General features: G+C 39.4%; 1 protein-coding gene across 3 annotated transcripts in view; it reads right to left on the reverse strand.

The window, feature by feature from the left end:
* Nucleotides 1-7,174: 7,174 nt before the first annotated feature.
* Nucleotides 7,175-22,134, reverse strand: part of DNAAF4 (dynein axonemal assembly factor 4) — a 91,815-nt gene continuing 76,855 nt past the window's right edge. For 2 of the 3 annotated variants that reach the window (XM_055087962.1, XM_024128946.2), the window contains exons 7-9: nucleotides 10,522-10,675; nucleotides 9,224-9,329; nucleotides 7,175-7,413 (exon numbers count right to left, since the gene is read on the reverse strand). In XM_055087962.1, coding sequence (XP_054943937.1) covers nucleotides 7,304-7,413; nucleotides 9,224-9,329; nucleotides 10,522-10,675 — 370 coding nt within the window. In that variant the 3' untranslated portion in view covers nucleotides 7,175-7,303. The remainder of the gene's footprint in view (nucleotides 7,414-9,223; nucleotides 9,330-10,521; nucleotides 10,676-22,134) is intronic. The other variant, XM_024128947.1, reaches the window with a different exon arrangement.

Here is a 22,134-nt window from a genome sequence, read left to right on the forward strand (position 1 = left end):
AAAAAAAAAAAAAAAAAAAAAGAAAAAAAAAGAAAAAGTAGCTCCTTGAAGAGAGTATCTTAAGAGAGAGATGGTCTTAGAGTCATATGCCTTTAAAACATTTTAGAAGGGCAAATCACAACATCAACTAAATAAGTTACTCAACTAATGTTCTTTCAGAGAAAAAAAAAGAAGGGCAAATCACACTTCAAAGAGAAGATGCTGGTAACCTTGTCATGACCTGAAGAATTAACCTGGTTTTATTGTTAGTACACCAGAGTTAGTTACAGTGAGGTATGGCTTAAAGCTTGTAACAAAGGGAATTATCCTAAACTTTGTAGGAAAAAGGAAGCCTGTTATGTAGAGTTGCATACACGATGCCATGAAACATTCCATTCATTAAACTAATCATCCGTGTTCTGAGTCCCTGTTTGCCAAGCAACTTTATGATTTGATTTACCATATCAAATCTGCTTATAAAGAGAAGTGAATTTTCATTTAACCTACCGTGACAATGAACATCCTCAGTCAATTTCTGATTATGAATTAATAATAAGTAGGCAATCTGTTTTATTTAGTCTCCTGAGCTTGGTTAATGTGACTCTGATCCTTGCAGATGGGCCAGCTCTGAGGGTGCTCTTGGGTCTTTGAGAGTGAGACTGAGCCAGATAAATTCAATAAGGTAATGAAACACACCCTTGTTATCAGGCTTCTTGGGAGATCATATACCAACCTTTTCCCCAGATGGTATGTGCAAAAGTCCTTTGCTTTTTTATTCTCCACATAGATGAGGTTTGTTGGAAAGAACCTGGCTTGCCAATGGCAAGTGGTCTCTCCTTGACCAAACTCTAAACATGCTCCTCTGAGTCACTTTTTCAACTAGGCCTCATCCTTGTGTAAGCAGATGGGGTAGGGGTTCCCTGGAGAAAACCAGATACAGCTTCTTGACATAAGAGAAGCCATTTTAGGCCTAAGCCATTTTGTGATCTAAGCCTGGCCACAATGCTTGCTTTTGAATAGGTCTCAGTAATAATGATCTTAAGGGAATAAAAGAACAAAGGACTCTTATCAGGCAAGAAAAGGAAGAATAGCAAAGATAACAAATCAGATAATAAAGACTCAGTTCATTTCAATGGTAAGATTAGCCTGAAGCACTTTTTTGAGCTGTTCTGCAGAATTTAAACCCCTCCAGGGCTCAAACACCAGATCTACTGGAAGCTAAGGGATGATGATGTTGACCTTTTCTGACCCTCATAGCTTCAATCACGCTTGGAACTCTGTCGACCTTTGCCCCAATTCTGTGCAGAATTCTCTGCTCAAGCTCCTTCATAAATATGCATACACCAGCCAAGACCCTTCATGAATATACATGTACCCTTAGCTTAAAACTTCCCTAATTTTGCTGTTCAAGGATACACTCCTTTGGGAAAGATCGCCCATGTTCTCCCTACTTATTGCAAATAATAAATGGGTCCTTCTTTCGCTCTTTCCCTTGGTTGCGTCTTTTGGCTCAACATCCACCAAGAGGTGAACCCAGTTTTCAGGTAACACTTGGGCCTTGTCCTTAGGAGCCCAGTTGTAACAAGACTCTTGTTAGACCTTCTCGTTCAACTCCACGCAAGCCTGACTCTTAAGAAGTGCCCTCGTGGAGGAGCGCAACACAGGGTCACAGGGTCATTGGTGAAAGCAAATGGGAGAGTAGAAACTGATCTGAGCTTAGGCTGAAACTTGAAACTGCTATGGATATGGAGGTCAGAAGGGAGCATGGGCATGAATCCTGAATGGTGGGGAAACTCGAAACCATCACAACCAAGAGGTGGGTTCCATGACACCCGCCCCTCAGGTGAGCAGCCCCGCCTCCTTTGCCCCTGTGAGGGAAGCCCCACTCACCTGACTTGTCCCCCTGGAGTGAAGAGAGGCCCCACTTTTGAATGTTGTGTGTCAATAACAGTGTTGTGTCACTGGTGGTCATGTTGATTAATTGAAGAGAATAAGATTAAAAAAAAAAAATCTTGTTAAATCGGTTTAACCACAATCCTACCATCAACATCTGATCACCTTCAATATCTAACCAAATTCCTCATCTCTCACCATCTCCCAGGAGATATCTGATCAAAATGGCCTGCCTTCAGCAGGAATCCTGTTAGGTTAGTTTAGCCAGAATCTCCCTATCCCTGATGTTTCCTCTCAGTAATTTTCTATCCACTGACAAGCCACCCCCTTCCCCACTTCCCCCCGACCCCACTATTGCTCCTTGGCTATAAATCATCACCTGTCCATTCTGTAGTAGGAACTGAACCCAGTTCTATACTGAGTGCTCTTTTCTCCTATTGTAATAGTTCCTGTAATACTTGTTTTCACTGCTGTAACTACTGTCCAGCTCTAGTATTTTGTGATACTAGGAAACTGGAACAGGATATGTTTACTTAAATACATGTGTTTACTTTCCATTTAACTATTAGACAGCATTTATCTATTAGGAGAAATACTTTTACCTCTGTCAGTAAAGAGCTAAAATGTATAAAAGAAAAGTTATCCCAAATCTGGTCTGGGACAAATCTTTTTTTTGCTTGATGTAATTCTCTTTCTGCAAAGAAAGGAGGAAATGAGCATCCCTGACAAAATGCTTAAGCACGTTTAATGAGATAGAGACGCATTTTGTGAAACTAGTTACTTACCCACCCTAGCTGACTCTCAAGTGATTGTCAGTCAAGAGGCAAGTAGCATGTAAGGAAATACTCTTTTTAAAAATCTAGTCTAGGACTTCCCTGGTGGTGCAGTGGTTAAGAATCCGCCTGCCAACGCAGGGGACGTGGGTTCGAGCCCTGGTCCGGTAAGATTCCACATGCTGTGGAGCAACTAAGCCTGAGCACCACAACTACTGAAGCCTGCGCGCCTAGAGCCCGTGCTCTGCAGCAAAAGAAGCCACCACAATGAGAAGCCCACGCGCTGCAACGAACAGTAGCCACCACTCGCCACAACTAGAGAAAAGCCCATGCTCAGCAACAAAGACCCAGTGCAGCCACAAATAAATATATAAATATTTTAAATAATAAATAAAATAAAAATCTAGTCTAACAGTAATCTAATTATTTTCTATTCCTATTTCCTATTATTTCTGTTAAAGAGAAAAATCACAGGCCCAAAATAGCAGCAGTTGTGTTAAAAGCCCATGATTTAATACCTAACCTATCTGCAGTTTTGACCTTTCCCAGAAATGTAATCTTAATCAATCAATTTGGAATTTGCTGGTCAGCACCAAGAGGTAATCTGTCACTTGGGCCCTCTCCAACTCCCCCCAACCCCCTAAAGGAAGAAGAAGCAATCTGCCTGACAAAACCTTTCCCAGCAAAAAGATGTCTTAGGCTAAAAATAATCCTTTTTTTTTTCATTAATAGCTCCCTTGTGCCCCTTCTTTCTATAAAAACCTTCCCTTTTGTACAACTCTTCAGAGGGCCCTTCTAGTTGCTAGATATGATACTGCTTAAATCATGAATCACTGAATAAGGCCAATTAGGTCTTCAGACTTTGAACTCTTTTTTAACATTTCCTATTTCTATAAAGCATCAATTGCAAAATGGACTAACTAGCAGTTTCTCCTTTGCATGCAAAATTGTGATATAGCTTTGATATTTATTACCAAATTTGCGGAAAAGTTTTCTTTAATTAATGTGTACACTGTGTATTTATGTAATAAGCAGTTATGGTAGGGGGTCCTCAGAGAAAGAGATCCAGGCATGGCTTTCTTGACATAAGAGAAGCCATTTTAGGCCTAAGCCATTTTGTGATCTAAGCCTGGCCACAATGCTTGCCCTCAGTAATAATAATCTTAAGGGAACAAAAGAACAAAGGACTCTTATCAGGCAAGAGAAGGAACAACAACAAAGATAACAAATCAGATAATAAAAGACTTCCAGATCTGTTTCAATGGTAAAGATTAGCCTGAAGCACTTTCTTGAGCTGTTTTGCAGAATTTAAACCCCCTCCAGGGCTCAACCACCATATCTACTGGAAGCTAAGGGATGATGATGTTGACCTTTTCTGACCTTCATGACTTCAGTCAACTAAAGCTTGGATCTCTGTTGACCTTTGCCCAATTCCACGCAGAATTCTCTGCTCAAGCTCCTTCATGAATATGCATGGACCCTTAGCTTAAAACTTCCCTAAGTTTGCTGTTCTGGGAGACACTGCCTTGGGAAAGATCCCCAGTGTTCTCCTTACTTGTTGCAAGTAATAAATCCTTCCTTCTTTGGCTTGGTCATGTCAAAGGACTACCATGACAATTTTTTTCTTTTAATAATCTTTTATTCATAGGCTTTAATGATAACACTATTATTTGGGAAGCATGTTTTTATCATAAATGAAATGGGAATGTCTGTATCTATATTTTAATTCTATCACTACTTCAGTCTAAGACAGAAGTCCCTTAGTAGAAGATTGCTCAAAAAAGGTCAAGTGAGGGCTTCCCTGGTGGCGCAGTGGCTGAGAGTCCGCCTGCCGATGCAGGGGAAACAGGTTCGTGCCCCGGTCCAGGAAGATCCCACATGACGCGGAGCGGCTGGGCCCGTGAGCCATGACCGCTGAGCCTGCGCGTCCGGAGCCTGTGCTCCGCAATGGGAGAGGCCACAGCAGTGAGAGGTCCGCGTAACGCCAAAAAAAAAAAAAAAAAAAAAAAAAAAGGTCAAGTGAATACAAATGAGTGTCTATTGCTTTTAAACCAAGACTTAGAGGATAGGGTCAAAAAGAATAAATAACTACTTAAGACTCCCTTCTTCTACCTCCTCCAAAACTAGATTTTTTTGCTCTTAGGGTAGCTATTGGGGCCAGTTTTTGTTTTCTGATTGGGACAGTAATAGGAATGAGACAGGAGGGAAGGGGGCAGGTCAGGTACAACCTTTAAAAGAATGACACAGCCATTGAGGATGCAGAAAACTAGTTAGAACCAACTAGGTCCAAGATGGCAGAAGATTCAACTTCCAGTAGCCCTTGAGCCTCATTACACGCTCATTGTAATATCAATACATTAGCTAAATGATATATCCACAGGCACCATGACAGCTCCAAGGCTGACCACAAAAGGCCAAAAAGTGGGCAGTGGCCCAATTCCTGGAAATCCCTGCCCCTCGTCCAAGATAGTAGGAATAATCCTCCCACCTATGAAATTACCCAGCCCTTAAAAACTATCCCCCCCACACCTCAGCACCACTCTTGCCTTTTGAGATGGACCACATTCTGACTATGGAATGTGTATCTCTCTAAACAAACCTGCTTTCACTTTACTATGGCTCGCTCTTGAATTCTTTCCTGCGCGAAGCCAAAGACCCTCACTTGGCAGCCTGTCCCAGGGACTCACCCGAGACCTGGGACATGACCATACTCGTGTGCCCCATTTTTCCTGCAACAGGAAGAGCCTGAGGAAAGACTAGTTTGGTTAAAGTATTTTGAATGTCAAACTGGTATGTGTCAAACAGAAGAACCACCTCTATTTTGGTTACATTTATTTTTAAAAATAAAAGCAAACCAGGGGAACTTCCCTGGTTGCACAGTGATTGAGAGTCTGCCTGCCAACTCAGGGGACACGCGTTTGAGCCCTGGTCCGGGAAGATCCCACATGCCGCGGAGCAACTAAGCTTGTGCGCCACAACTACTGAGCCTGTGCTCTAGAGCCTGTGAGCCACAAGTACTAAGCCTGAGTGCCACAACTACCGAAGCCCGTGTGCCTAGAGCCCGTGCTTGGCAAAGGAGAGGCTACAGCAATGAAAAGCCCATGCACCAAAGCAAAGAGTAGCCCCCACTCACAGCAGCAAAAAAGACCCAACACATCCATAAATAAATAAATAAATAAATTAATTAATTAATTAAAACAAAAAAAACCAAACCAGGGTTGATTATAAGAAAAAAGCAATCCTGTCTCACCAGAAGTTCTGATAACTGGGCAGAACTGCTATAGAAGTTATCAAGAGTTGCTTTATAGAAGTAAAAATTTCAAGGTTGCTGAACTAGGATACTCTTACATATTCAAAAAAAGTACTGCATTTTTTTTTAAGAAAGAGGCTGTTTTATGATCCACTTGAATGACACCTCATGAACAAATACTATAAAGCTTACTCCTAAAAATTTTGTTTTGTTTTCCTAAAAATTCTCTACATATAATCACAGAGAAATGTGACAACTATTGGATGCAAAAGGGAAGCTGTACTGCTTTTGCTTAATGCTTGCATTATCACAGAGCTACAACACAAGTGGTGGTGCAATCCAGTGTCAGTATCATAGTACTCTAAGTTAACATTTACACATTTGCTTCCTTTTTCTTTTTTAAAAATATTTATTTATTTATTTTTGGCTGTGTTAGGACTTTGTTGCTGCGAACGGGCTTTCTCTAGCTGCAGCGAGCAAGGGCTACTCTTCATTGCGGTGTGTGGGCTTCTCATTGCGGTGGCTTCTCTTGCTGCGGAGCACAGGCTCTAGGCGTACGGGCTTCAGTAGGTGTGGCACGCAGACTCAGTAGTTGTGGCGTGTGGGCTTAGTTGCTCTGCGGCATGTGGGATCTTCCCGGACCAGGGCTCCAACCCCTGTCCCCTGCATTGGCAGGAGGATTCTTAACCACTGGGCCACCAAGGAAGTCCCTGCTGCCTTCTTTTGTTTTTTTCCTTATGTACTTGAAGGTACTTGAAAAAAATCTCACTAGAAAATTTATCATCACCAGATAGTGTTATGAAATATGATCGACACTTTGGCAAACACTTCCCACAGCTAAAGTTGAAGATAAGGTTTCCCAAACAGTTGTTTTACTAGGGTAAACTGGTCTAACCTCAAACAACAGATAGTGGAGCAGTATTTTTTAAAAGAAGGTTCTGTGCATTTGGAAACTGAGTCAAACATCAGTATTGATTATAACAAGGCCAATCATTCAGACAATTAAATAGAGTATTTAATACAAACAAAAATACTTTATAAATACAATCTTTTATTTTAAACTTCTCCTTGTTAAAAATGAATCAGTAAGTGTCCTGGTAATCACACCAACAAATATTTTGTTAGTTATAAGGGCAAGCTGAATTCAGTAACAAAAAAATATAATTGTGTTGTAATATGAAACAAATAATTAAAATAGATTCTTCTTACTTTGATTTACTTATTCAAAAACCACTGAAATCAAACATTTCATTTTCAACAGATTTATAATATTCTGCCCTGTACAGAACTAAAGAGAAAGTGATTCTGTATAATCAGCCATAATATGCACAGATTCCTAATGCCTCCAGTTATTTTTGTAAAACTTAGAACAATACCTAGTACAATACCTAGTTGCTTCTAGTAGTCATTAAGATTTTAGTTCTGTTCCTTGAATTATATTCCGAATCTTCTCAGCATCATTTTGTACAATTTTGTTGGATGGATCAATCTTAAGGGCAGCTTCATAATCCTGTAGGCCTATATTTATGTAGCAATGATGATGAATAAAATATTTTATAAATACATGTGTTATCTAAACGATATTTTTTAAAAATAAAAAGAATCATTAAATCCATGGTTCAACACAAGCAACAGGTTTTAGTCAGATTCCCATTTTCACATACATGGTCTCTAAGAAACTGAAGAAATTTTTCAGTAATTTCAGAAATAATTATGATTTCATTCAAGATTCAGTAAGAAGCAGTTATTTTAAACTGAAATACAAATAAGCTAACAGCTTAAATTCATTAAAGCATGAATAGACTCAAAACTCATATATAAAAGGACATTTTTATCACCTCAATGAAAAAGTAATAAATGTCATCTTATTTCAAAATTCTAGATTTAAAAAAATAATTTTGGTAGACTCAATCCATACTTTATATAATTTATAGACTATAGTTTGTGCTCTCTTTTTTTTTTCTAATTATCCTATCTACAAAATTTCTTTGAGGAAAATTAGTTAAAAAGGAAAGCATTGTGGACTGGTTGTTAAAAATATATAACTGAATCTAAATCTTCAACAAAAACATCAGTGAGAAGAATTTCTAAGGAAACTTGAGTTCCAGGTGCTATTGATTTGCCATGCCACTTCAGGCAAATCACTTAACGTCTCTATGTCTCCATTTTCTCATCTTTAAAATGAAGGAAGGGTCCTTTTAGCTCAAAAAAGTCTAGGATGCTATAATTCCTAAAGAATGCTTACAGTGTTTCATTCCTGTCTTGATAATTTTTATCCTCAAGAAGCTGAATAAGACTCTTAAAAAAAAGGATACGCATATAAACCTAATTTGGATGCTTTGGTTAGAAAAATCTAAAAATGGCAGAAACAAGCTTACAAACAAGTCAGAAATAATAAAACTTTATAAGCTAAAGCCAATTCCCTGGCAAGACATCATCAGGAATAGGCCTTTAGGCCTTGAATAAAGGGAAACTGAACGGGAATCTGGGTAGGGAAGTATGGGAAGAAGAGCACTGAAGATAAAACTCGGGGGCAACATGAGTAACTGCAAATAGTCCTTAATTACATTAAAAATGGAAAACAATAAAAATTAAATTAAATTAAAACAATAAAAATTAAATAAATATGGCTTCCATACACATGAGACTGAATTACAAACCTTAGTATGGTCTCACAAAAATAAGCAATTGATCATACATTGTGGTAGATCAGTTATTTCTGAGCTTATGAATGTATGTAAGGATATATGTATGTATGTAGTGTCTGTGTGTCTGACCAAAGAAGCTCATTTTAAAATTTCTATTATATCTTAAGTGACTCATTTATCACACATCTTTCCACAAAAAACTTGTCTGATACTACAGCATCTCCCTACACCTAGGGAGATGTTTATATCTTGTGTTAATGCCCCTCTACAACAATGATTTTTAAAAATATTTCAAATCATTTTCTGTTTTGTCAGATAAATTGCAAAGAATAAATTAAATGCTAAAAGTATAAAATAATGGAGTCATCTTGAATAATGGCAATGACATTTTTTTAGAGTATAACTTGGAACTTAAAACATTTCTGTCGGGCTTCCCTGGTGGCGCAGTGGTTGAGAGTCCGCCTGCCGATGCAGGGGACATGGGTTCGTGCCCTGGTCCGGGAAGATCCCACATGCCGCGGAGCGGCTGGGCCCGTGAGCCATGGCCACTGAGCCTGCGCATCCGGAGCCTGTGCTCCGCAACGGGAGAGGCCACAACAGTGAGAGGCCCGTGTACCGCAAAAAAAACCAAACAAACAAAAAAAGAAACAAAAAAAAAACCCATTTCTGTCATTTCTTACCTTCTACATATAATTCTAGTTGACAGAATGCTGTTCCACGTCGTACATGTGCCTTCATTCTTGCATTAGCATTGTCTGCAACAGGTGGTGTCAGTAATTCTAGTGCCTTACAAAAAAAAAAAAAAAATAGGGAAAAATATAATTTCCTAATTTAAACTTGAGCAAAAACATGACAAAACTCAACTTTAAAACAATCCTCAAGCCCCCACCCACCTAAATTTTTGGCTTAACTAGGACAGGAATTTATCAAATACATACATTTATGTTGAACAATTTTAGGACTTGTTCAATTGTTCCTATATGAGATTCATACCCTTGCCCCCAAACTTATGATTTAGTTTATCATTTGAAACCTCTACAGCTTTAACTTTACTAGCAGGGATGATTAAATAGCATTAATTTAATTAATGCTATTAATTATAGTATTAAATATACTATATATAATGCTTCTATATTTAAATTTGGTGATTCAGTTTATTCATTCATTCAATAAATATTTGTTTGTGCCTGAAATTATGCTACTAAAAGGAAAACTGGATCATAAAAATATTGTCAGATCTTCAATAGCTTAATGAGATCAAAATATGAGGACTTGATTGTTTCCTCCGTATCCTCAATCTCAAGGAGACACATAAGAGATTTTGCATGTGATTTCCCTTAAAACAAAGTTACTTTGAGATGGGGAAAAAAAAAAGAAAAAACTAGAAGTTTAAGATAATGACATGATATTCATAATGGAAATTAGAATATACTAAGTTACTCTGAAAATGTAAGAATGATCATGGAGATATCCTTTTACTGTGCAAGCGGTAGTGACACCAAGTGTTCTTCTATCTCGCATTAAGTCTGCAAAACTTTAATAAGAAAAAGGGTGAGCACAAAATGACAACCATTTACTAATTTCCTTCTGAACTTCAACTGATACACCAGCACAATTGATAGGGGATCTCTAATCGAATTTGAAGTCTCAAGAAACACTAGTTCCTTGTCCATTAAAAAAATTCTTTTTGGGGGGAATTCCCTGGGGGTCCATTGTTTAGGACTCTGTGCTTCCAATGCAGAGGACACAGGTTCGATCCCTAGTTGGGGAACTAAGATCCTGCAAGCCACGTGGCATGGACAAAAAAAAAAAAAAAAAAAAAAATTTTTTTTTCAGTAAAAAGATGTAATAAGCAAGATTCTTAAAATCCTTGCATCTCACTTATTCAAATTTAACTGACAAAAGGGCATCATTTAAACCAATAAATAGGAGCATAACAATTTTAAAGCACCATATATAAATAAATAGATACACATACCTTAGAAGAATCTTCTATGGCCTTGTGTAAATTTTTCAGTTTTAGATGGCAAGCAGCCCGATTCAAATACAGTAGTGGAATCTTATTATTTAGTCTTATGGCTAAGTTGTATGCATTAATAGCTGCCAAATAGTTTTCTGTTGCAAACAATTTGCTAATGAGATGAAAACATAAAAGAAAAACAATGTAACACTAAAAGAGAAACACAGAAATAATATCTAATGATATTTGGCACAGGGGATGGATGGCTTCCTTTCTTTCCATTCCTTGTAAAATGGACATTGCGGGTGGCACTAAGCCCACCTATCCTCCATACATCAGCATGTAATCTGAATGGGACTGACCTCACCTCCACCTCCAAGGGTAGCCAATCAATAGCTTAAGCCAATAGGCATATTTCCATCCTCCCTGCTACAATGATTGACAAAGGGATGGATTTATGACCTAAACTGGTCTATTCGGAATGAAGCCAGTGATTTTATTACCAAAGTTGGAGAAAGAAAAATTGGGAAAACTCCCCCTGCTGGACACAAATGAAGAAAGCACATAAGCCCAAATTGTTGCTGACCATTTTTAATACTGTGGGAGGAGCTAGCACTAGAATAAAGCTGATACTATTGAATTATGAAAAGGATAAAAAGGCAGTTAAGCTGTTGGATCAAGCTTTACCCGAAATGTAACACATCTTTAGCTTTTTAGTTATATAAGCCAATAAATTCCTTTAAACATTAAGTCAGTTTAAATTGGGTTTCTCAGTTACTTGCAAAACAAAAGCATCCTAATAAATACACTCTTTCAGTTCAAACCTTCCAAAATTCTCATCAAATAAAGAGATGTACATAATTAAAGGATGTATTTAAAACATAAAGTTTCTTTTTTGTTTTTCATGTACAATTCCTGGTATTCTGAAAAATGCATAAACATAAGGAAAATAGAAAATACTTTGCCAAATATAAAAGTGCCATAAAAACAACACTTTGTATTCATTTCCAGTCAATTGTACTGTACACTTTACAATTCTAGAATAATAAACACGATGACTTCAAAAGTAGACCCATCAAAGGAGCCAGCAAATCATGAATAAAAGGTAAAATGACACCACTGTGACATCTAACCTAAGCCTGACTCAAGTTTCAAATAACTTCCGCAAACTAGAAAAGCTAATTCTGTGGGAACAGTTTACCTTTCTGAAATGTCTCATTTCAGCTAGGATGTTTCTGACTGCAAGTAACAGAAGCTCAACTCAAACTGGTTTAAACAAGGAAGGAAACAGATCACCTCACATGAAACAAGTTCAGAGGGAAAGCCTCCATGCCCAGTATGATCAGCAGAAAAGGAGCTTACCAAGGCCTCAGGTTCCTTCCATTTCTCTGCCCTACTGGACTCAGCAGCTACTTTATCCTGGAGCTGCTTTTCCTCATGCATAGTTCAAGGTGCCACATTCAGGTACAATATTCATTAGAAGAAAATGGGACAGTATTTTCTGGTATATGCTCCTTGAGAGCAAGAAAACCTTGCCCAGAAATCTCCCAGTTCACTTCCTTTCCCATCTCACTGACCAAAAATATCTACCCTTACAGGGTCCCCACCCTAAGTCACATAGGCAAGGTCTACACACCTAAACAAAATAGGGACTCCGCCAACAAGGATAAAAGGAGATGATAAATGTTGGCTAGATAACCTATTGTGTCTACTACAAACCTTCTTTTTAAATTAATTTAATTTTAATGTTAAAATTTACCATTTTTAAGTGTACAGCTTAGTGGCATTAAATACATACACACTTTACACACTTTTGTACAACCATCAGCACCATCCAAATCTAGAACTTTTTCATCTTCCCAAAATGAAACTCTACACCTATTGAACAATAACTCCCCATTCCCTCCTACCTCTGACAACCACCATTCTTTTTCTGTCTCTGTGAGTTTGACTAGTCTAGGTACCTCATATAAGTGGAGTCATATAAGGACAATATTTGTCCTTTTGTGCCTAGCTTATTTTACTTAGCATAATGTCTTCAAGGTTCATCATGTTGTAGCACGTGCCAATATTTTCTTCCTTTCTAAGGTTGAATAATAGTCTACTGTATGGATATATCACATTTGTTTATTCATTTATCCATCAATAGACCCTTGGGTTGCTTTCACCTTTTGGCTATTGTGAATAATGCTGCTATAAACATGGGTGTACGAATATCTGTTTGTGTCCCTGCTTTCAATACTTTTGTGTGTATATCTAGACACAGAACTGCTGGATTATATGGGAATTCTTTTTTTTTGGTCATGCTGCACAGCATGAAACATCTTAGTTCCCTAACCAGGTTTCAAACCAGTGCCCCCTGCAATGGAAGCACGGAATCCTAACCACTGGACTGCCAGGGAATTCCCTCATATGGTAATCCTATTTTTAAATTTTTGAGGAGCCTCCATACTGTTTTCTCTACTGTGCACCACCATTTTACATTCCCACCAACAGTGTTCAAGTGTTCCAATTTTTCTACAACCTCACCAACACTTGTTATTTTCTGGGTTTTTTTTTGTTGTTTGTTTGTTTGTTAATAATAGCCATCCTTCTGTGTGTGAAGTAGTATCTCATTGTGCTTTTCATTTGCATTTTCTGAATGATTAGTGACGTTCGGCATCTTTCCACGTGCTTATTAGCCATGTGCATATCTTTGAAGAAAGGTCTATTTAAGTCCTCTGCACATTTTTTAATCAGACTGTTTATTTTTTGCTGTTGAGTTGTAGAAGTTCTTTATATGTATTCTGATATTAACCCTTTTCAGATATAGATTTGCAAATATTTTCTCTATTCCATGGGTTGTCTTTTCACTCTGTTGACAGTGTCTTTGATGCAGAAAAGTTTTTAATGTTGATGCATTCCAAAATAACCATTTTTTCTTTTGTTGCCTGTGCTTTTGATGTTACATCCAAGAAATATTGCCAAATCCAATGGCATGAAGAACCCTATGTTTTCCCCTAAGAGTTTTATAGTTTTAGCTCTTATGTTTAAGTGTTTGATCCATTTTGAGTTAATTTTTGTATATGGTGTTAGGTAAGGGTTCAAATTCATTCTTTGGAATAAAGGCTGAAAATGAAATGAAAACTGGATATCCAGTTTTTCCAACACCATTTGTTGAAAAACAACATCCTTTCTCCATTAAATAGTCTTAGCACCCTTGTTGAAAATCATTTGACCATATGATTTTCATAAGTGAAGGTTGTTTCTGGGCTATCTATTCTATTGGTCTATATCTATATAAACCTTATATTAATACATTCATTTGGAGTTCCATTTTTCATCTTTAATATAAGTTTACAGTTTTATAATGTAACAGTTTTATCAGAAAAATTCTCCCAGATTCTAAGGGAAGAAGAGCTAACAATGAGCAGTATTAAAAGAACCAATGTAGGATGTAGGACACAAACTTATGGTTACCAGGAGGGAAAAGGGAGGAGAGGGATAAACTGGGAGATTGGGATTGACATATACACACTACTATATATAAAACAGATAACTAATAAGGACCTACTGTATAACACAGGGAACTCTACTCAACACTCTGTAATGATCTATATGGGAAAAGAATATAAAAAAGAATGCATATATGTGTATGTATAACAGATTCACTTTGCTGTACACCTGAAACTAACACATTATAAATCAACTATATGCCAATAAAAATTTTAAAAAATAAGAGCCACTGTAGGAGGCACAATAGCAAGAAATATGAAGTATTAAACATTTTTAATGTTTACATATATATTAAAATATAAATCCAAATGAACATTATATTCTTTAAAGTTCAATACCAGTACAAACATCCAATAAAGCATAATTTGCTTTATGGCTTTCAGAATGGTTCTGAACTCAGAAATAGCTGAATTTCTAAAGGAAAGGGAAAAAAAATTAAACCTCTGTCTTAAGGGCAGTAGCCTTTGAACACCAAATTTAAACAGAGAAGCTAAAAACCAGTAAGTCTCGCCTGATGGCTCCAAATAAAGCAATGCCAGTGAAAAGAATTATGAAAAAGTACTCATTCAAAACACATTGAGTCCTTATGGTACTGACTATACAGAAAGAAGAAAAGAGATGTGGACAATTGCGAACACTCCTGTCATTTTTATGATGATTGATTGGTTTGACTTTGTAAAGAAAGAAACATTCTGATTGGCAATGGCCAAAAGGGCCAAACATTTTGAGCAACGGTTCAGCATAGGAGAAGCTACAAGAAGCAGGAGTGATAAGAAAGAAGCAATGTGGAGGGAAGTAAAGAAAGGGGCAGAAAAGAGTTAAGAGAAATTAAAAGCAGTGGGGCTTACATTGATACTAGGTATAAAATAGATAACTAATGAGAACATACTGTATAGCACAGGGAACTCTACTTAATGTGGTGACCTAAATGGGAAGGAAATCCAAAAAAGAGAGAATATATGTATATGTATGGCAAATTAATTAAAAAAAAAAAGAAATGACTAAAGGAAGCAAGATGTAGAATTTGTACGTTGATAGTACTGTTCTTTGTATACTGAGATGTTACAGATATGCCACACCGTCATTTTATATCTATAGTAAGAAAAAATCTGCCAGTTAAACTATAACAATGTTTGCTTATTTAAAAAAAAAAAAAGCAGTGGGGCTTAGAAACAGCAGTGGAGGCAGAGAGTAACACATATTCCAATACAAGACACAACAGCTCTGTTTTGTGGGTAATAAGGACTCTAACAGCCACCTACCCCTCAAAAGACTTTTAAGGTCCTTGTTTCTTTCAGAATCTTATGTGGGTAGAAAACATTCTTGGTATCTCAAGAGCTTCTAAAACTGAATATTAGTGCACCTTAGTGAAGGAACATCAACCAGTACAATTTAGCACTCAGGATGGAAGGAGGAAAAGGATACTGCATACAAAATAAAATGACAAGTTAGGCCATAACAGGGACTGTACGACAACAGAATATTATGGGCTATAAAATACATACAATTGGGGCTTCCCTGGTGGCTCAGTGGTTGAGAGTCCGCCTGCCAATGCAGGGGACACGGGTTCGTGCCCTGGTCCAGGAAGATCCCACATGCGGCAGAGCGGCTAGGCCCGTGAGCCATGGTCGCTGCGCCTGCGCGTCCGGAGCCTGTGCTCCGCAACGGGAGAGGCCACAACAGTAAGAGGCCCGCGTACCGCAAAAAAACAAACAAACATACAGTCAACAAACAAAATTATAGTTATGTCAAAGAAGTCATCTTAGAATATGGCTTCTAAACTTAAGTCAGGCAAAAGGTAGCAGCATAAGAAAACTGTCTTATCTCCATAAACAAATAAAGTTGTAAAAAATGCAGCAGAGCAAGGCAGATTTGGCAGATCTGTTCTGAAAGTAGGCAAGTACAAGAGGACACTGGGAGACAATTCTCCATGGGTCTTTTACCCTGTGTGTCATATGTCAGATGCACTGACAGCTTCTGTTTGGGACTATCTTTTCAAAGATGTTTGTATAGTGCACAGCCTTGGAAGATAGAGATAGCGTCTCTCTCTGGAGCAAAGAATAGATTTGTTCACTGCTCAGTATAATAAAGATATTATCACCTCGTGAGGTAAAAGTTGGACAGGTTTGCTAATAATCCTCTATAAAAAACTGTGTTCCTTAAGCTTGGCCTTCTCAGCTATGGTATAAAACCTACTGTGTGTAGAGCATCCACCTGGGTCGCCCTCTGCATTGGCTCCATGGGACTTTAGGGGCAGAGGGGGACCAACAAGAAGGTCACGCTGTTTGATGTGCCTTGAATAGTAAAGTCCTTTCTCTTTGACTCATGAGTCTACTGACTTCTGTCAGCACCTATGAAATTGTGGTAGGCTAACTCTTCACAGTTCTTGCCAGGGCATGGATCCAAACCAAAGTGTTAGAAAGAAATTCAATCTGGCAAGTAGAACCGTATGCTGTGCTGGGAGAAGATGGTAACAGGTGGTTAACAATCAGTATCAAAAAGTCCAACATGAAGTAAAAGGACATCCAGACAGGCAGATAGAATCCAGCTACAGAAAATTCACAAACAGCAAGCAAACAGAAATTCAGACTGGCACAAGTTGGTACTTAGGTTAGTCAGTCATCAAATAGCAGGCTCCCACACACAAAGCTGGGGTTCAGAAGAGAATTAACCTGGGTGGAAAGAGAATAAGTAAAAGCAAAGCAGAGCCTCAGTCTTAAAAGGACTGGAGTATTGGGCAGGCTATAAAATCTGGCACTTAGGCCAAGAGAAAAAAAAAAGAAAATTCAGACACTAGAACTAATGTAGATAATTTTATGTAACAACAGTAATATGATGCTGGGTGCTAGATTGTAGAATTATATATCCTTAATTTCCGCCTATCTAACATTACAATTTGCTGTAGAGAGTGAGGTATGCAGATGGCATTCAAGTGGTCCTAATGTGGGGGAAGAAGGAACTTTCAGACTGGGGTTAAGAGAGCATCCAAAACAACGCAGGCTAAAACTCAAGCACAAAGTAACATCAGTGGGACAGAACAACGATTCATCTAACCTTATATGATTGTAAGTGACTGGAAGGGTAGCTATTATTTACAGATTCTGAGTCATGTAAGCCTGTTAAATAACAACACACCATGCGAATATATAAATTAGAGCACAGAAACTCTGTTTTATGTGAGATGTTCTCAGTAAAAAGCTATCTAGTACAATGTTAATTGCCAACGGTAAAATGTTCTCATGAGGAAATAAAATTTCCTAAGCTTATAAATTTTCCTGAAAGGTAGATTTGGCATTTAAAACTAAGACTTGGCAGTAGAATGCTAGGTTAAAAAAATGAAAACATTCTATGGCTTTTTCTAAGAGTCTCTTTTAAGTAGATACAATCCCATAAACAGTTTTCTCAAACTATTGCTCTTTTGGAAGGCTTGTCCACTTCTACCCACGGGTTTAAAAACAATAAAGGACAGTTGGACTGTTTTTGCCTATGTAAATATAGAAGGCTAGCATGAAACAAAGCCTCTGGAGATGAAAGTATTTGAAAGTATTTTATCTTTTGGCTTAAATTAAACACTCCTTCTGAATGGGTTCTATTACGTCTGTTTCTGTCTTTTGTACTGCATTACATTGCCAGAGAGGATACATTTCTCTCTAATAATTAGTACCTTTCCTTTTATCTGTTTGTACTTGGCACTATGATTAACTGTACTTTGTTTCTCTAGGTGTCACTAGTTACTAAGTTTTCTTCCATCTCTCATCATTTTTAACTCTTTTCTTCTCCTATTTTGCTTCTCTTTCTTATTCTACTTAATTGGAGGCAGTGAGGAAAAAAGGTACAAAAAACAACAGAGACTGAAGTGATTACAATCTACCAGTCACACCTGACTGCAACCAAGTACACTTTTGCACTAGGTTGCTGGCAATTCATTGCTTTTGCCAGCAGTCACACACACACACACACACACACGCACACACACACACACGCACACACGTCTTTTGCTGTACTTGTCAAATGCCAACTTCAGCTCAATGATCTTATCTGCTCTTTCCACTCTTAAATTGAAATCACAGCATTAGCATATCAAAAATAAGACCAGACCAAACACTGTCTAAGACATTTAGCCAGTCCCAGCACCAAAAACATCTTATGCCCAAGGACTTTCTAACCATCTCCATCAACCTGCTATCTTTGGGCTGATCAAAAAGCATGCTTCTTCTTTGTCCTCACATGAAAGTTTGTATTTGCTGGTCTTTCCTACTCTCATCCCACTCTATTCCTTTGCACTTTCTTATTCCTGTTCTGCCATAATTGACTCCAACTCCCACCCCAATCCTTTCTTAATCCTCAAATTTTCCACACAATGCTTTTAAAGTAAGCCTGGCTCTTTCCGGAGGGCAGTGCTATCTCTACCACTGTCTCTACTGAGGACCATCAGGGAAGGGGCTAGCACCATAGGACTTGGCATTTTCCAGACTCGCTTCTGCTAGTTCCAAGGTGTAATTCTCCCTTTATGAAAAAATCATCATCCTTTGGGACTCCTGACATCTTTACCCTATGGCCTTCTAGTCACTGTCATCTAACCGGCTTTTTAAAAGCATTATTCTCTTATTCACTGAGGGCTTTGAAACCTGGCTCCCAACATCTGTCTCCATCCCAATTTATGCCATAATTCCAGAAGATTCTAAGGTTTATGTATATGACCCATTTATCAATTTAGCCTTGAAATACCTGGGACTCCTTAACTCAAATTACCTTCCCTTCAACTTCACTTTTGCTACCCACTCCCTGGGCCACATCTTGGACTTTGTCATCACCTGAATTGTACTACTTCAGCGATATCAAATGCTGGAATCCCAGCCACTGACCAGAACTTTCTATTCTGCAAACTTTCCCTTTATAGTCAACCTTCAACCTTACAGTGCCCTCTCATTTCTTAACTGCTCTGTTTTCTCTTAGTCTACTGGGCCCCTCATGGCATCTCTTCCTTTTAACCCAGCCTAGATTTCATAGTTAAATATCTGAGCTATTTTTCCATGAGCAATCTGGTCCCTTGCACTACTAGTCTTCTGCTGTACTTGTCAGTCAAAACTCCAACCTTGGATCAATGATCGATTCTTAAATCCAAAACACTAAACACTATAGAAGATAAACCACATAGCTAAACTGACTAGCATCTCTATGAATTCACATTCCCTAATCTAGCAGAGCCCTCAACAGTACCCACCAAGCAATTATTGTTAGAAATTTATCTAGTTTCATACTTGCCTTCACTTTCTTTCCTTCCATCTCAGGAAATAAACTCTCTGTCTATTACAACTGAATCTTTCAATATTTTCTAGACCAAAGAAACCAATCCAACAGGACAGCACATTCAGCTATGCACACTTCAGCACTCTCAGGCTGCAAGGAAGAGCAATTCATAGCCATACCACTTGGACTGCCTTCACGAAGGCTAAACAATTGGAACAAAAGGACAGGAAGAAGATGTTATTCATCTGTGAGATGTGCACAGCACTAGCTGAAACACAAGCTTCATAATCATATTGACCTGGGATTGAATCCTGGTTCTACTCATAAACTACCACCTTAGACAAGTTTCGTAACCTCTCTAGCCCTGTTCTACATTTATAAAATCATGATAAATATAATAATATCCAACTAGCTAGATTGCTAAAGGAATTAAAGAGCTATTTTGTGTAAAGCTGCTAGCCTCTCAATAAACATTTGTTAAATGAGTGCAAAAGCAGTGGTTCCTAGCCAACTACAGTTGTGAGGATTTAATGAGATAGTATATGTGAAGCTCCTGTAACCTATCACAAGCTATGAACATAATAACTGTGATTATGACAATGGCAGCTTAAAGATAAGAAAACACAATTAAACAAATAATTTAGACTGGATAAACCTGGGGGGCAGGGCAGGCAGAAGGCCAGCAGACTGGGTAAAAACCAAGGGGGGGAGGAGCTTCAAGATGGCAGAAGCATAAGACACGATCACCCTCCTTTCCACAAATACATCAGAAATACATCTACACGTGGAACTGCTCCTATAGAACACCCACTGAACGCTGGCAGAAGACCTCAGATCTTCCAAAAGGCAAGAAACTCCCCCACGTACCTGGGTAGGGCAAAAGAAAAAAGAATAAACAGAGACAAAGAATAGGGACGGGACTTGCACCAGTGGGAGGGAGCTGTGAAGGAGGAAAGGTTTCCACACACTAGAAGTCCCTTCGCGGGCGGAGACTGCGAGTGGCGGAGGGGGAAGCTTCTGAGCCACGGAGGAGAGCGCAGTAACAGGGTGCGGAGGGCAAAGTGGAGAGATTCCCGCAGAGGATCGGTGCCGACCAGCACTCACCAGCCCGAGAGGCTTGTCTGCTCACCCGCCGGGGCGGGCGGGGGCTGGGAGCTGAGGCTCGGGCTTCGGTCGGATCCCAGGGAGAGGACTGGGGTTGGCTGCGTGAACACAGCCTGAAGGGGGCTAGTGCGCCACAGCTAACCGGGAGGGGGTCCGGGAAAAGTCTGGAGCTGCCGAAGAGGCAAGAGACCTTTTCTTCCCTCTTTGCTTCCTGGTGCGCGAGGAGAGGAGATTAACAGCGCCACTTAAAGGAGCTCCAGAGAGGGACGCGAGCCGTGGCTATCAGCGCGGACCCTAGAGATGGGCATGGGACGCTAAGGCTGCTGCTGCCGCCACCAAGAAGCCTGTGTGCGAGCACAGGTCACTCTCCACACCTCCCCTCCCGGGAGCCTGTGCAAGCCTGTGTGCGAGCACAGGTCACTCTCCACACCTCCCCTCCCGGAAGCCTGTGCAGCCCGCCACTGCCAGGGTCCCGTGATCCAGGGACAACTTCCCCGGGAGAATGCATGGCGCGCCTCAGGCTGATGCAACGTCACTCTGGCCTCTGCCGCCGCAGGCTCGCCCCACATCCGTACCCCTCCCTCCCCCTGGCCTGAGTGAGCCAGAGCCCCCGAATCAGCTGCTGCTTTAACCCCATACTGTCTGAGCAAAGAACAGACGCCCTCAGGTGACCTACATGCAGAGCCGGGTCCAAATCCAAAGCTGAACCCTGGGAGCTGTGCGAACAAAGAAGAGAAAGGGAAATTTCTCCCAGAAGCCTCAGGAGCAGTGGATTAAAGCTCCACAATCAACTTGATGTACCCTGCATCGGTGGAATACCTGAATAGACAATGAATCATCCCAAATTGAGGAGGTGGACTTTGGGAGCAAACATATATATTTCTTTCCCCTTTTTCTCTTATTGTGAGTCTGTATGTGTATGCTCTGTGTGTGATTTTGTCTGTATAGCTTTGCTTTAAACATTTGTCCTAGGGTTCTGTCAGTCCGTTTTTTTTTAAAAATTTTTTTTCTTAATAATTATTTTTTATTTTTTATTTTAATAACTTTATTTTACTTTATTTTATTTTATCTTCCTTCCTCCCTTTCTCCCTTCCTCCCTTTCTCTCTTTCTCTTGTTCTTTTCTCCCTTTTATTCTGAGCCGTGTGGATGAAAGGCTCTTGGTGCTCCAGCCAGGCGTCAGGGCTGAGCCTCTGAGGTAGGAGAGACAAATTCAAGACACTGGTCCACAAGAGACCTCCCAGCTCCACGTAATATCAAACGGCAAAAATCTCCCAGAGATCTCCATCTCAATGCCAAGACCCAGCATCACTCAATGACCAGAAAGCTACAGTGCTGGACACCCTGTGCCAAACAACTAGCAAGACAAGAACACAACCCCATCCATTAGCAGACAGGCTGCCTAAAATTATAATAAGGCCACAGACACCCCAAAACACACCACCAGACATGGACCTGCCCACCAGAAAGACAAAATCCAGCCTCATCCACCATAACACAGGCAACAGTCCCCTCCACCAGGAAGCCTACACAACCCAATGAACCAACCTTAGCCACTGGGAACAGACACCCAAAACAATGGGAACTACGAACCTGCAGCCTGCGAAAAGGAGACCCCAAATACAGTAAGTTAAGCAAAATGAGAAGACAGAGAAACACACAGTAGATGAAGTAGTGAGGCAGACCCCCACCAGACCTAACAAATGAAGAGGAAATAGGCAGTCTACCTGAAAAAGAATTCAGAATAATGATAGTAAACATGATCCAAAATCTTGGAAACAGAA

The sequence above is a fragment of the Physeter macrocephalus genome, chromosome 11 (assembly GCF_002837175.3).
Source record: "Physeter macrocephalus isolate SW-GA chromosome 11, ASM283717v5, whole genome shotgun sequence".
Classification (NCBI taxonomy): domain Eukaryota; kingdom Metazoa; phylum Chordata; class Mammalia; order Artiodactyla; family Physeteridae; genus Physeter; species Physeter macrocephalus.